The following is a 15,092-nucleotide window of genomic DNA, read 5'->3' on the forward strand; positions in this document are numbered from 1 at the left end:
TGACTGTAATATATATTGAGGCTAAGGCTCTACAGTAGTATTAATTACGTAGGTTAACTTCTCTAAAGTATTATTGACAGTGTGAGTTTACTGGAGACATTTTTAAATTAGGGAATAAAACTCTTTAAAAAAATGTGCAAAATATGACTTTATCTGACTGTAATAAATATTAGGACTAAGATCCTGCAGTATTATTAGTTACTGAGATCAACTTGACTAAATTAGATCTACAACTAAAGTTATGACCCCACAAAAACATTCGTGAAATATAGTTTGTGAAATATACATATTTATAAATAACAATATACATATATAAACCCAACAATCCATGGATTTGGAGTTAAAGGTACAAAAATATATGTGACATAACCCAATGAAAACTCAATATACCCAATATATATTGTAATAATATATATTGTACACACATATATTTCACGATCCTAACAATGCCTCTGTGTTTAGGAATTAATTCCTTCATACATTCATAGAAATAAATTAAAGACGAGTGATTGTTACAATAGGTGACATTAGCTTTCGTAACAGCTGTGAATTAAGACACAGCTAAAAGAAAAAGCATCTGTTTTGTCCACATGTGCTCACCATGTCTGCATCTGCAGGTAGCTGCTGCTGCTGTTACTGTTGTCGCCCACAGGGGGCGCGCTGAGCTGCTGGCGCTGCGGCTCTGCCATTGGGTGATTCCGCCGGAGGAGGAGACCCCGCGGCAGTTAGCGCTTGATTGACGTCGAAGAAGAAAAAGAACACAAGATCGGATTACAAGATGGCGGTCTGTGGACGTTAAGCACGGAGGCCGTTGGAGTTGTTGTGTTCTCTGTGAATTTTACTGTGTGATACCAGGCCTCCTGTTGAGTTGGTTCACGTCGTAAACGTAATATGCGTATGAAATAGCAACAAATACATTTTACCGCTACTGTGAACTTCACTTAGACGCGCATGTTTTGTAACATGCAGGTGGAAACAAAGTTAACAGGTCGAGGAAAACACTAGACGGGGTGAGCTGATAGCTTGTTAGCAGCCAGCTAGCCTGCTAGCTCCGACTCGGTTAACCATGTCGGACACTCGGCGGCGAGTGAAAGTGTATACGCTGAATGAAGACCGGCAGTGGGACGATCGGGGCACCGGACATGTTTCGTCTACATTTGTTGAACGACTGAAGGGAATATCATTATTAGTTCGGGCCGAATCGGACGGTAAGTTCCCCGTTAACGTAGCCGCGGTAGCAATACGTCGGCTAGCGTTAGCATGCTAACTCCTGGTTGTTCGGACACAACGCTTCGATTGGCCACTATGTATATTTGGTTAATTTTTTGGAGTCATTTTTGTTGCCCCGTTTGGAGCCAGTGGTTTCAGACTCTTGGAACAATCGGCATTTGACTCGTTTCTTTTTAAAAGGCAAATCGGTGAATAGCTGGTGCTAGCATGCTCGTTAGTCTAACAGACGACGTGATCTCCGTAGCATGGGGGCCCTCAAAGTCTGGTCCTAGACGTACAAACTTGGTAATGCTCGTTGGCATAAACCGCTACGTGTTCACATACAGATGACAAATGAATAGTGTTTTAATAGGCTAGCGTTAAATACCATGCCCTCAGGTGGTAAATTTTTAACTTTCTGTCTTTGAAACAGTTTTTTATTCAGCTTTTGACATTATCAGTTTACCCTAGCTGCTTACTTTTAGGCAGATAGTTGACCTTATCTTTTAATAATTGGTTAAAATTTGTTCATTATTCTCACTAATTTTAAAATTTAAGTAACTCTTATCTCTGTCTTTCAGGATCACTACTATTGGAGTCAAAGATAAGCCCGAATACTGCATATCAGAAACAACAGGTATGTATTGATCATCTGATTCTGGTTTAGCTACGAAAAGCTTATCCATGCATACCTGGTTGGTCAGATTATCAGTATCGTCTAAATTTGAGTGTCAGATGCTAAACATAATTATGCTAGTTTGGGACTTGTTGCTTGAGCAGACAGAAATTCAGTGTCTGGTTTGATAGTGAACCTAGAAGTAAGCGATCGGCAGGCCACACAATCAGTAATTACAGCTTGGATAGCTTCTCATAATTTTAGCAATCAGTGGTTACTAGAATAGAATAGAATAGAATAGAACTTTATTGATCCCTTTGGTGCAAACCTCAGGGAAATTGTTGAACTGGGCTGCATGTTTCCCAATGCACATGTGGACAAAGCAATCACATTCATTTTAAAGTAGAGCCGGAACAATTCATCAAATAAACAAGTAATTGTCAACTATCAGGTCAATAGCTAGTTTTTAGTTTTATCATTCAATCAGTTCGAATAATTTTTTTGAGAAATTTGAGTTGAAGTTCTCTGATCGTAGCTTCTTAAATTTGAGTATTTTATAGTTACTTTACTCCTTTGTGACAGTAAAATATTATTTTAGGCAGAACGAGACATTTTACGACACTGTCTTAGTTCTTGGGAAACAGTGACATTTTCCATAGATAGATCAAACAGCTAATCAGTAAATTGAGAAAATGATCCATAAAATAATTGACAATAAAAGTAGACGGTAGTTGTAGCCCAATTTTTAAAAAGTTCTTTCTAGGCTTATACATTTACACACATAAGAGAGCTTGTACGTATTCAGCTGAGATGTAAGAGTTCACCATTTTGAAACGGGTTTTGTGGACGTAAGCTTTGTAACATAGTCACATGAGTGCATCCTGTGAATGTGGTAAGTGTCTCTTTTGGTAAAGTTCGATGTTTCTTTCTCTCCTGTCCAGGACACACTGATCGTCTGGTCAGAAGCAGATAACTATGACCTTGCCCTGAGTTTCCAGGAAAAGGCTGGCTGTGATGAGATCTGGGAGAAGATCTGCCAGGTAATGTCAAAGCACCAAACTGGACGAATGCTGGTTTGTCTGTTGACGCTTTATTGACCCTACTACTAGAGGCAAGATTCAGTACACCAGTCCTTGTGTTTTAATTCCTCATTTAGTAACCACCAATCACTTATTGTTCAGGTCCAAGGCAAGGACCCTGCTCTGGACATCACCCAGGACCCGATCGATGAGTCCGAGGAGGAGCGCTTTGAGGAGATTCAAGAGACGAGCCACCTGGTGGAGCTCCCTCCTTGCGAGCTCAGCCGACTGGAGGAAATTGCAGACCTGGTTACCTCTGTGCTGTCTTCGCCCATCCGTAGGGAAAAACTTGCCCTGGCCCTGATGAGCGAGGGCTACATCAAGAAACTTCTGGGTCTCTTCAGAGTATGTGAGGACCTGGACAACAGGGAAGGCCTACATCACCTCTATGAGATTGTCCGAGGTGTCTTGTTCCTTAATAAAGCGGCCCTCTTTGAGGTGATGTTCTCTGACGACTGTATCATGGATGTGGTTGGTTGCCTTGAGTATGACCCAGCACTGGTTCAGCCTAAACGACACAGAGAATTCTTGACCAAGACAGCAAAGTTTAAGGAGGTGATCCCAATCACAGACTCCGAGCTGCGGCAGAAAATCCACCAGACCTACCGTGTTCAGTACATCCAGGACATCATCCTGCCCACGCCGTCAGTCTTTGAGGAGAACTTCCTGTCCACACTCACATCCTTCATCTTTTTCAACAAGGTGGAGATTGTCAGTATGTTGCAGGTAAGGATCCAAGGCACAAACTAACGCCTAATGGTTTTATCCTGGAACAAATTCCAGTGTGAGTTGAATGAGCTGCAGTTGCCATTTTTGCTTACACAAAATTTTCTTTCATGTAGTGTGTTTAGTGGTTTATTCTTCACTGTGTTGCAGCTGATTGACATTTTCCACTGATAAATTGCCTTTCCAATGATTCATTTCAAAAGGATCGCTCACACTTGATGCTAAACGGTTGACTGAATTTCCATCACTAAATGTATTGATTTCTAATGAGTGTGTCAGATCATTTAGAATCTCAGCTGGAACATTTAAACAGGTTGGAATGGATAAGGATTGTGATGTATTAACAATATATATGATCGCTCAGAAGACTTCATATTTTTTGTCCACAAGTGAAAGATAATTGTGTCAAGTTTTGTGCTGTGATGATCGACCAATTAAAGACAGTTTTGGAAGTCAGTCAGCAAATATGTTGAGGGCTGTTGTAATGCTTGTAAGCTGATTTTAATGTGACGGTGTGAGGCATGTGTTACGGACAATAACTTGTACGAGAAAATCATTTCTATGATGTAAACTTTATTGTACAGTTCTTCCATTTCACAATCAAGTGTTTGGTATTGATTGTAATTCTCTGTATCTGTGTCTCTGAAAGTCATACGCTGCTGTGGGTTATTGGAATAGTTATTTTTTTTACTCTTGTTGCAGTAAAATTTGGGTACACACTGTCCAGGATTAGGTTTCCCATTCTTCTTTTGTTTCTATTTTTATTTATGTCTTTTTATTTATTTTTTGTTGTGTTGATTTCTTAACCCTGTTCTGACTGTGCCGCAGGAGGATGAGAAGTTTCTTACGGAGGTCTTTGCACAGCTCACAGACGAAGCCACAGAGGACAGTAAAAGGAGAGAGCTCGTAAGTCAAACAGTTATTAAATCTCTAAGGCAGGTTTTCTGTGAATGGTTTTTGTGGTAAAATGTTGAAACCTAAATGCTGAGTAGTTTTGTAAAGTTGACTTAGTGCTCAGTATGAATGATGTTAGATGGAACGGTTCTGTTCTATGTAATGTCGTTCCTTTTTACACAGAGTTACTGATTTTTCTGCAGGGATTCCCATAAAGATTTTTATCTGAATCACCACTTTGTCTATTAGCTTGTCTTTAGGACAGAACAACTAATCAATTTAAAGTCCAAATCTTTATTTGAAACGATGAAATTAGGAAATGGCACGGGCTGTAATTGAGGACAAGCATTATGCTACTCGTCTGACCCTGTATTTCAATTGTTGTCAGTGTTTTTCCAAATTCATGCCATCCTCCTTGTGTGACGGTCACGCTTTTGATGGTATCATGTGGTAATACTCCGTCACATGTTTTATATCTCTTGCACAGTGAATATTGAAGTGAAGCAAGAAATATAGATGTATTTAACCCTGCTTGTGCTGCACTTCGTTCGTCATGGAACTTAATTTAAAATCGTAGAAAATAATTTGTGAATTCTGTGAAACTTAAAATTCCTCACGCCCTGTAATGGTAAAAACTCCATGTGAATCAGTGCTTAGGGATAGTGTTTTTTGTCTTGCTTTAATGTACCACGTGCTGAACAACCATTACATGTGTTGTTTTTTCCTCTCTGCTCCTCAGGTGAACTTTGTCAAGGAGTTCTGTGCTTTTTCACAAACGTTGCAGCCACAAAACAGGGACGCTTTCTTCAAAACCCTGGCAAATCTAGGCATCTTACCTGCTCTTGAAATAGTCATGGTAGGTCCCGGGCATTACCTGAATGTGGATATCTTAAGTTGTTGGCAATAAAAACTATTTTGCTTTAATAAACTGGTAAACATACGTGTGTAGAATTACCTCTATGTCTGTGCCATCAACTTCTGTTTACCTTCTGCTCAGGGAATGGATGACCTGCAGGTGAGGGCCGCAGCTACCGACATCTTCTCTTACCTGGTGGAATTCAGCCCCTCCATGGTCAGGGAGTTTGTCATGCAAGAGCCACAGCAGACGGACGACGTAAGCATTGAAACCTTTCTTTGAACAGACATGTTTACACTTTTAAGACGCCAGGCTGTAGCTTGTCAGCCCAGGACTGCATTTAGGTGTTTCTACATGTTCTATAAAGTTGTTTTCTGCATCGTATTTTTATGACAAAATTGTTGGTTTATACGTGCGCTATACACAAAAGGCGTTTAGAGCAGTCCTCCTCCCTAAACACTTAATAATTGACTCTAAATATCACATTGGCTTGGTTGTCCTGCAAAGCTGCGAGCTGTTTGCTTCACTCCAGTCTGAGATACAGTGGTGTACAATGTCAAATACAAAGTGGTTGGACTGAAGCCCACAACCGGCAGAGAAACAATAGCTGTGGCAGGAATCGTTTTTTAAGAACATTTTGAAATACCGCTTGAGAAAAAGTTGGCACGAGGTGGTTTTTGCCTTTTTAATACACCTCACGGGTTAACGACAGTGTGATAGTCCAGAAGGATTAGTTTTGGCCCCTATGAGCTACATTTAGGAACAATCAAACAGTAATTCACCTGTGAGGGTTTTTTTTAAATTTGCATGAAATAACCCCATCATCTGACAGTTTGGGGTCACTTGACAATTCACCCAGGCACTGGTCGAAGTTATTTTTAGGACCCAAACATGCTTAGCTTGGTGTTTACTACAGACCCATTGTGATGGTGTTTCCTGCTCAGTAGTAAATGTCATTAGCTGTTGCAAAACAACTTGCAAAACAACAATGCTGTTCTCCCCACTGAGACGTGATGTATTCAACTTTGTTTAAGTGCAGCACTCAGAGTACTGCAGCGTGTTGCTATCGTCACCATCAACACTCTCCATCGCTGAGAGACGGCGTGCTGAACTTGTTCAAAGTCTAGTTGATCAAACATGTTTTGTTGAAATCCTTTTAGTCTGAAAACACCCTTGGATCAAAACTGCATTGTGCTGACTCTCCTGTGTTTATGTTTGTGTGTTCCAGGATGTTCTGCTGATAAATGTTGTGATCAAGCAGATGATCTGTGACTCTGACCCAGAGTTAGGAGGGGCTGTCCAGCTGATGGGTCTGCTCAGGACACTCATTGACCCCGAGAACATGCTGGCGTCCACCAATGTAAGCTCAACTATCTACGTTTGTGCCGATTGCCCAAAGACAGAAATGCAATTTTTTTTCAACAATCATTATCGATCGGCATAAACAACTCTGTGTCTTGATTTAAAGCAGTGCAGATTGACAAAATCCTACATCCCTCTGTCCACATGTTGCTGCTACTGCTCAAGTGAACACTTGTCTCTTTTACCCTCTCCACTGATTTTATATGAAGGGACTACTATTGCAGGACCGGCTTGTCTCTATGGCTGATGCTTGAACTTCACTTGTAAATAGAAGTGTGGTTGATTTGTCTTTAGAGAAATAGAGCAGAACCAGTTTTAGTGGGTGGAACACTCAAAAAAAAGGACTAAGCCATAAATCTCTTGTCAGGAAAATGAAGCTTTTGCTGCACACCAACTGCTATCTTGTGATCACTACGTACTAGATTGAGCCAACATTCAGGCTAATGACAGCAGCTTTACTTTGACAGTTACATCTTCAACTCTTCCCAGTCCAACTTGCTGTGTTGCTATTAACTTTGAGTGGTGGATATTTTCAGCTGTTGGACTGATAACTCATGTTGTATTTGTCCGATGTTAAAACATGAACAGCACTCGTCACAGTTTCTTTACATGTTTTCTTTTAGAAAACTGAGAAAACAGAGTTCCTGAGTTTCTTCTACAAGTACTGCATGCATGTCCTGACTGCTCCTCTGCTGGCCAACACAGCACATGACAAGAGCTCAAAAGGTGAGCAGGAGAAGCTGATCCAGAATATTTCACATTTTAAGATCTATATAGAGAATATCACTCATTATTCCTTGTCATGTTATTTCAGATCTACAGGAAGGATCCACAAAGATCAACCCAGTCTGTCCAGGTGAGTGCTGTTTACCTCATTAACCGTTTACTGTCAGACATTGGGAATTATTCTTGTAACAGACGGTAACATTTGCATTCACATGTAGTTTTTGTGGTGTGTTTATTTCACCTGCACCGACCAAAGAGGGTTAAATAAATGATTAGCATCTCTTTAAATTGATTTAAATGATGCAGTGGCTACAGTTTTCTGTGTCAGATGAATAAATTGCCAGACTTTCCAAAGTATTTCAAACAAATGTGATTAGGTGTTAACAAATGATTACAAGATGTGGTGCGACTTTGTGGGATTGTACGGTTGTTAATTCAAATTACAAAGAACTATCTAGTTTGTATTTGGGGGAAGAAAGTCAGGATTATAAGGTGTCGTCTGCAACTTGAATGTGGATTTTGAACATGTTGCGCTGCCTGTTTGCGTTGTCCTGACGTGTAGTGGTTTTGTGTTTTTTTTATGTAGACAACTTCCAGACAGCTCAGCTGCTGGCGCTGATCCTGGAGCTTCTGACCTTTTGTGTGGAGCACCACACCTATCACATCAAGACCTACATCATGAACAAAGACCTGCTCAGGAGAGTGCTGGTGCTCATGAACTCTAAGCACACCTTTCTTGCTCTTTGTAAGTTCTCACATGTGCAAAGGTTCTCTCACACACCTTATTGTTTTGTCTCTCCTTATCAGAATGTTCCGTCAGACGTTTTCCTGCTTTGTGATTGAACGTTAACTAAGTATAGAATGATTTTTTAATGTACCTGAACACTGGATTGGTGAACATATAATGAATGTTTAAGCTTGTTTTTCTTTGGAGAGCAAATGCATAATTTTTACACAGTCGCTGTCTGTTTCTGTCCAAGGTGCCCTGCGTTTCATGCGCAGAATCATCGGTCTGAAAGATGAGTACTACAACCGCTACATCATCAAAGGGAACCTGTTTGAGCCTGTCATTAATGCCCTGCTGGACAACGGCACCCGATACAACCTCCTCAACTCAGCCATCATAGAGCTCTTTGAGTTCATTAAAGTGGTATGTAAACTCCACCTTAATGAAAAGAAAGTGTTCATTTATGTTTCCACAACGTGAATTTTTTGGGTTTTCTCATCGTGTCTTCTGTTTCCAGGAGGACATAAAATCTCTCATCGCTCACATTGTGGATAACTTCTACAAAGCACTTGAATCCATTGAGTATGTCCAGACTTTCAAGGGCCTGAAAGGTCGATACGAGCAGGAAAAAGACCGGCAGAGTCAGAGACTGAACAGGTCAGCCTCCTGATTGCACACAATGGAATAGTCGAATACATTTAGGGTCTTTGTGGTAAAGATTTTATGATGTATTCTCAGCTTCCACTGCTTTGAAGGAAACCGTTTTGTCATACTTTTGTAGATAGCTGTATTTATCGAAGCCATTTTTTGTCCTCCCGTAGATATCGCAGAGATGCGCGGTCGTTGGACGAGGACGAAGAGCTGTGGTTCAACGACGACGACGATGACGACGACGGAGAGGCGGTGGAGAAGAGGATGGAGGACGACTTCTCGGATAGCTACGGCAAATACATGGAAGCCAAAAAAGGTAAGCTGTATTCATGTTGTTGCATCGATTTTCCCAGAATTTGTTTTTCCAGATTGCAACATGATCACATTGTGTTACCGCAGGAGCTGCCAACGGAGCTAATGGTGCCAACAACAATGGAAAAGCCGCTGCGATCCCACCTGCCTCACCGGCCGTCACTCCAAACAACAGCTCAACTTCGTCCGTCAAAACAGTTGCTCTTCCTGCCACACCAGTCGTCAAGGTAACGTCTATAAATAGTGGTGTGAAGTTGAGATCCCAGTCCAGGAACACTTTAACATCACTGCCTCTGTCAAACTGTTTCATAGCATGTTTCTAAAGTTATCTCGACAACACTACAGACAGAAGTTAGCAACAACACAAATGCCCTACGCATCACGTTTGATCCCAGACTGATAAGTAAGAATAAGTTAGACTGCTCCCCTGCAAACCTTCCCCATGTAGAAAAGCCACCTGATCACGATGGACAGACAGCAGGTTCATCTTACGTGTGCTTGGTCTTGATCTTTTTGTCGTTTCTCTCAGACCGCTCTGGTTGGTTTGGTCGACTACCCCGACGATGAGGATGAAGAGGAAGAAGACGAGGAGGAAGAGCAGTCTCCAAGGAAGCGGCCCCGTTTGAGCTCATAAGGCTACTAGTCCTCTGTTTGGTCGTGGTGGACGGACACGGAGTCCCTACCATCCCCCCTCCTCTGGTCGTCTCATTGGTCCTCGGCCTGCCTGTGCCACCTGTCAGTCTCACTGAGGAGACGGGCAAAGACGAGCTCCACCTCACTCAGTCCCTCCAGATCGCTGCTCCTCTTTTCTCCCTCTGCGGAAGGAGACGGAGAGCTTCACCTTTTGGAAAGAAAGGCAGATCAATCCCCTCCTTCAGCCTGTTGTTTTTCTTTCCCTTCTACCTCCTCAAGGAGATCCGCAAATCTCCTCTCTCGCCCCTGAGGAGAACCTCACTGATCCTTTGCAAACTCCTCCCTTCTCTCCTCGTTCTCCCTTCTTCCTGAACTACTTCCTCCTCCTCTTCCTCCTCACCCTCCATCCTGCACACCAACCAGAGGCTGCGGTGGAAGTCCCAGTGCCAAGACGGTTCTCAGCTCTACCGTGTCGCTGTTGCAACGGTAGCAAGGAAGCCGCGGTACTCCAGCGGCCCAGAACCCCCCCTCCTCCACCCTCACACGTTCTCATTCGAACTCTCCCCTCCATCCATCTCGAACCCGAACCAATGAGCTCCAGAGACAGAGGAAGCCAGAACACAACCAGCCAGTGTACGAACTGTTCAGCAGGCCAGTCAGGCTAGCAGGACTAGCCGTCATAGTTATAGAAAGCTTGACTGGCTGAAGCCGTGTGTGTGTGCGTGTGCGCGCCGCCGCCGCCGCCCTGCCACAGAACTACTTACTTTTGTCGGGGATAGAGGGATCTAGGCAACATAGAAAAATTAAAACAAAAAAAAAAAAATTTGAGAGGCAAGGGAGCTGACGAATCGAACCAGAATGAAAACTCAGCAGTAACGACGCTTAGATCCAGAGGAGCAGGACTCGAAGCCTACAAAAGCCATGGCGTCAGTTTGGTCGAGGCACACGCAAAACACAACACAGCGTCTCACACACAGGACTGCGTTAGTCAGGAATCCTGTATTTCATGACTTTGTTAAAAAGTACTGTACAGATGTTTTTGTTTTTTTTTTTTCTTCTCTCTTTTCTTTTCTTTTTAATCATTTGCCCCTGATGTGATTTTGAAAGGGGAGCGAGACACCTACCTGCCTGTGTATTGTTTTTGTTGTTGTTGCACAAAAAGGTGGGGGTCACTGTTCACCCTTTCAGTCCAGCTCATTTGATTCAATGTAAAATGCAGAGAAGTCGCAGATGCTGGTTTTAAAAAAAATAACATATTAAAACTGCAGTAAAGTCATTTTTGCAGCCAACATTTGGAGGATGTCTGGAGTTTTGTATTTTAGTCGGATTTAGCGGCCTCGTTATCATCATCATCGCCGTCATCGTTTTGGCAAACCTGAGCTGCTGGGTGTGTTCAGAGTAGGACTAGCGCACACTTTGGGAGGTTTCAAGTCTCGACACCCTCCTCTCAGACAGATCTCAGGTCCAGAGGCTGATTTGCATCAGAAACAAGAAAGAAGGAGCCCACCTTGTTTGTACACGGTAGCACTGTCAGCTGGTGGAAAAATCCCATTTCTTGCTAGGTGGCGACGGGTTTTAGGGAGTCGAGGTGCCCGGTTTGAAGGTCCAGGATGTTCAGCACCAGTTGGTCCGCTTGAGATCAACGTAGTCCCACAATTTCTGGCTTATTTCAAGTTTTCTTTGGCCTATCCATTAAAAACTCAAGTTGAAGGAAAACCTTTATTATTTTTTTTTTGTTACAGTTTTTAATTGAATGAATGGATGAGCTGTTTTTATTAGTTACGATAAAGATGATTTAACCCCGCAGTTGATGCAGTGCAGGTTTTGAATCAAAACACAACGTCAGAAGGCAAGCGGGGACGTTACAGTGTCGGGTTGGAACATTTCTCATGTTGTATCTTCTCTCCTGGTCTCACCACAAGCACACTGACAGGCAGATGAAGGGAATCGAAACTTGCTAAAAAAAAGAAAAATGCTAGATCTATCTTTCAGGGTAGGAGCACAAGTAAAATTATTGTTGCCAATGTGCTTTTCAGGAGTTCAGCCGCACCCGAGCAGTGAAATCTGTCTTTCCTCCTGTCTGTTAGCATCACCCAACAATATGACTGTTTCTGCTCTCCCTTGATGAATTTGTACCAAGTGCATTTACTACCACTATCCATTCTTAACATTTGTATGAATTTATTTGATAAGTTTTGAAATTAAATGTGACCCTGACATTGAACTTGTGAATCTAGCTTTGTCTTAACAGTTCACCGATTTGGCAATTGGAGCGACGAAACGTATGAAAACGATTCCTTTGAGTGGATGTATTTGATCCGATTTGAAAGTTGACTCGTGAGCAATCTAATTTTCTACTTGAGGTTGCACTTTTTGGTAAGTTACTCATGCTGTGTTGCGAATACATCCGCGAACATGCATCACAGCTGGTTTTATAAATACAAACTAAGAGAAGATCAGTCTGAGGCCTCAAAGCATCTGTTAACAAACTTCACAGCATTCATTCACTCAGGCCGGAGTCCAGCTCGTTTCCTATAAAATGTGGTTTATTAAACAGCATACATGAGAACAATATTACATAGAAACTGGTGCATCCTGACTGCTTAAAGTGAAGACTCCAGATTGGGTTGAAGATAAATACTGCACTCTCTTCTCTTGGCCCCTTTATGAACACGTGACGTTCATCTTGACAACTTCCACACCATTTTTTTGTAACTAGCTTGAGCTGCTATAGTGTGAACGATGTACTCGCTTCCCTTTGGAAACGCTAACAATGGTGGAAAATAAGACTGTCCTGCTAATAGTCTCTCCCAATTAAGTCTTATGTCACCATTACTGCTTAACTCAGAGTCTGGCTCATCACACAGCGCATTTAGAACATCTCTGAGCGTTCTCTACGTAGAAACGAAGCTGTAACCGTGTCCAAAATCACACTCCTCCTCTTCCTCCTCCCTGTGTAATGTAATAGTTGACTTAAGCTGTAGTGTTGCATAATAATAGTTTTCACATTTAGTCGAGGTGAAGCATCGCTGTGACATTTCCAGGGCAACAAACCTCCATGATCAATAAATCTGCACATTATTTTCTCAATCTATTGGCTATAAAATGCAAGAGAACTAAAAAGTGCTGGTCGTATGGCTTATTTGATTTGAACAACAGTGCAAGATTTAAATACATCTTGTGTACTTTAGGAGGTATTTTTGCTTGAAAAAAAAAAACAAAAAACACATTAGCATTTATTTGTCTGTTGAGGGCACTGAACTGCCTGTAAATTGTACAGTTTGGAGTCTACAAAATTTTAATTGTAAGTAAATGCGTTGCACTTAAATAAGACGTGATTTTGGACACAGCCCAGGTTCGTCTCGTAACAATAACTGACAGCTATTGGCAGCATATTGCCTGACTGGCCCGTGTGCTTTTCAGCTGCGCGTGACGTTTTCTTAACTTTCTCAGTCCAATGCCGCTACCTAACAGATCCTTAAATACGTGAGTGGCGTGTTACGAGTAGAGACTGTCATATACTGGCATAGTTAAAAAAAAAACAAACAAGAAGATGCACCTTTTTGCTCTTTAAACAGCAACGAAAAGAACTCTAAAGAAGGAAGATCTCGTAATTTTCGTGACTCTTTGGAAAAACAAAACCCCCGACCTGTGCTCTGCAAAGTGAATTATGGGGCAGTGTAAAAGGAAGCCTCGTGTTTGTTTACCAGAGTGACGGAGATAGGATGGATACAGACGAGAATATTGCATTCGGAGGGGAAGTTATTTCTTGATGACTTCCTCTTTCAGCTTGTCAGCCAGGTGTTTTCTCTTCTGGAGCTTCTTCCGCTCCTCAGCAGATATCTCCTGTGTAAAGACAGCAGAACAGGCAGCGGGGTTAATAATCACCAGCGGTGGATTCGGATGAGGCGCCGAGGGAGTGAAAAAGCAGCAGGAAAACACAACCAAGCGCATACAAGCGAAGCAGCTAGGACTAGAAACAGGGCTGTGCTACACATGGATGTTCAATTATCTATAGACTTTATACATCTAGTGAGGGTTGGATGATGAATTTGAAGCCTTTCAGGAGACAAATATCTTTTCAGAGGTTGCAACTGAGACCATATTTCCTTCAGTTTGTGGCTAAAACAACAAAAAACGAACTCAGATGTAGGATTTCTAGTTCTAGGGGAGGAAAGCTACAGAGCACAACCAGATCCGCACACAAATTGTGAGTGAATACACGTGTTCACATCAGGCAGGAGCAGCTGATGCATCACCTTCTGTTTGGAGGAGTTAGAGTGTTGTGCTGGAGGAGCAGGAGCAGCAGGAGGAGCAGGAGGAGGAGCCGGGGAACAGGCCCCGTTCCTCCGAGGCTGCCCCACTGCCTCCTGACAGGCCACACCAGATCAGACAAAGGCAGCAGGAAACGGAAAACAAGAACCAAATGAATAAGTCGAGAGAAAGAAAAGTTAGAAGTAAAATATGGGTTAAAGAAAAGCAGGAGGAGTTAGGGATTAAATGAGAACTTAAAGATAAAAACATGATCGTAACAAAACTGTGGATGTTAATAAACTGTTGAGGTGCAGGATTACTGGGAGGTAGCTGGTGTTAAACTGAAGGAGGCGTAAGGGAGGAGGGACGTACCGGGGTGGTGGAGGGTGCTGGTGTGGGGCTGGTCGGTGCCTCCTCTGGTTTGGTTGGCTGCTTGGTTTTCTGCTGCTCTTTCCTCAGAGCGTGGAGCTTGTCTCGCTGCTGACGGAGGTATGCTGCCCTCTGCTGGAGCTGCTCCTGCTGGGACGCCGACAACTCCTGGAGGGGAGAGAGGGAGACCAGAGGAGGGGGTTCAACTCAGACCACTTAGAATCCTGAGCTCATTTTATAATGCTAAAAACGAAGGTACTGGACCAAATTACAGATCAAATTACTGCATCTCCACATGGTGCTCCAGCTGCAGTGTGTCAGACAGAAAAGCCCTGCAGAGGATAGTTAGAGGAGCTGAGAGGGACATCAGGGTTTCCCTCACCTCTGTCCAAGAACGTTTCCAGAGCGGCTGCAGGAGCAGGACGCTAAACATCGTCAGAGACTCCTCACACCCTCTCCATGAACTGTTTGAACTGCTGCCATCAGGTTTCCGGAGCATGAAAGGAAGAACCTCCAGACTGATCAACAGCTTCATGCCACAAGCTGTCAGAACGCTGAACTGCTGATCCGGACATGCAAACACTTGTTTATTTAAATTGCTTTAAGTTATTGGATCCTGAAGAAACGCTCTCTCATCCTGCCTGTACTGCTGTGTATGTACTGTGTGTGTGTACTTCT

General features: G+C 42.7%; 1 protein-coding gene and 1 long non-coding RNA gene across 2 annotated transcripts; one reads left to right on the top strand and one right to left on the bottom strand.

The window, feature by feature from the left end:
* The first annotated feature begins 742 nt into the window (after positions 1–742).
* ppp4r3b (protein phosphatase 4, regulatory subunit 3B) lies at positions 743–12,015 on the top strand. Its single transcript, XM_008306446.1, has 16 exons — positions 743–1,208; positions 1,791–1,846; positions 2,767–2,865; positions 3,007–3,630; positions 4,459–4,536; positions 5,264–5,380; positions 5,522–5,638; positions 6,609–6,740; positions 7,366–7,468; positions 7,557–7,598; positions 8,055–8,213; positions 8,449–8,618; positions 8,713–8,852; positions 9,017–9,162; positions 9,246–9,385; positions 9,688–12,015. Exons 1-16 carry the CDS (start codon positions 1,067–1,069, stop codon positions 9,790–9,792), a joined length of 2,370 nt encoding a protein of 789 aa, XP_008304668.1. The 5' UTR covers positions 743–1,066; the 3' UTR covers positions 9,793–12,015.
* A 301-nt stretch (positions 12,016–12,316) lies between these two features.
* Positions 12,317–14,746, bottom strand: LOC103376085 (uncharacterized). Its single transcript, XR_521281.1, has 2 exons — positions 14,418–14,746; positions 12,317–13,637 (listed from the first exon to the last, which is right to left on the bottom strand). It is a non-coding gene; the product is annotated as an uncharacterized LOC103376085 (long non-coding RNA).
* Positions 14,747–15,092: the final 346 nt, after the last annotated feature.

Source organism: Stegastes partitus, unplaced genomic scaffold (genome assembly GCF_000690725.1).
Source record: "Stegastes partitus isolate 25-593 unplaced genomic scaffold, Stegastes_partitus-1.0.2 Scaffold3660, whole genome shotgun sequence".
NCBI classification, from domain to species: domain Eukaryota; kingdom Metazoa; phylum Chordata; class Actinopteri; family Pomacentridae; genus Stegastes; species Stegastes partitus.

Coding starts and splice junctions, on each gene's coding strand:
- ppp4r3b (XM_008306446.1), top strand. CDS start 1,067: ATGTCGGACACTCGGCGGCGAGTGAAAGTGTATACGCTGAATGAAGAC. Junction 1,209..1,790: donor AGTTCGGGCCGAATCGGACG/GTAAGTTCCCCG, acceptor TCTGTCTTTCAG/GATCACTACTATTGGAGTCA. Junction 8,619..8,712: donor TCTTTGAGTTCATTAAAGTG/GTATGTAAACTC, acceptor TTCTGTTTCCAG/GAGGACATAAAATCTCTCAT.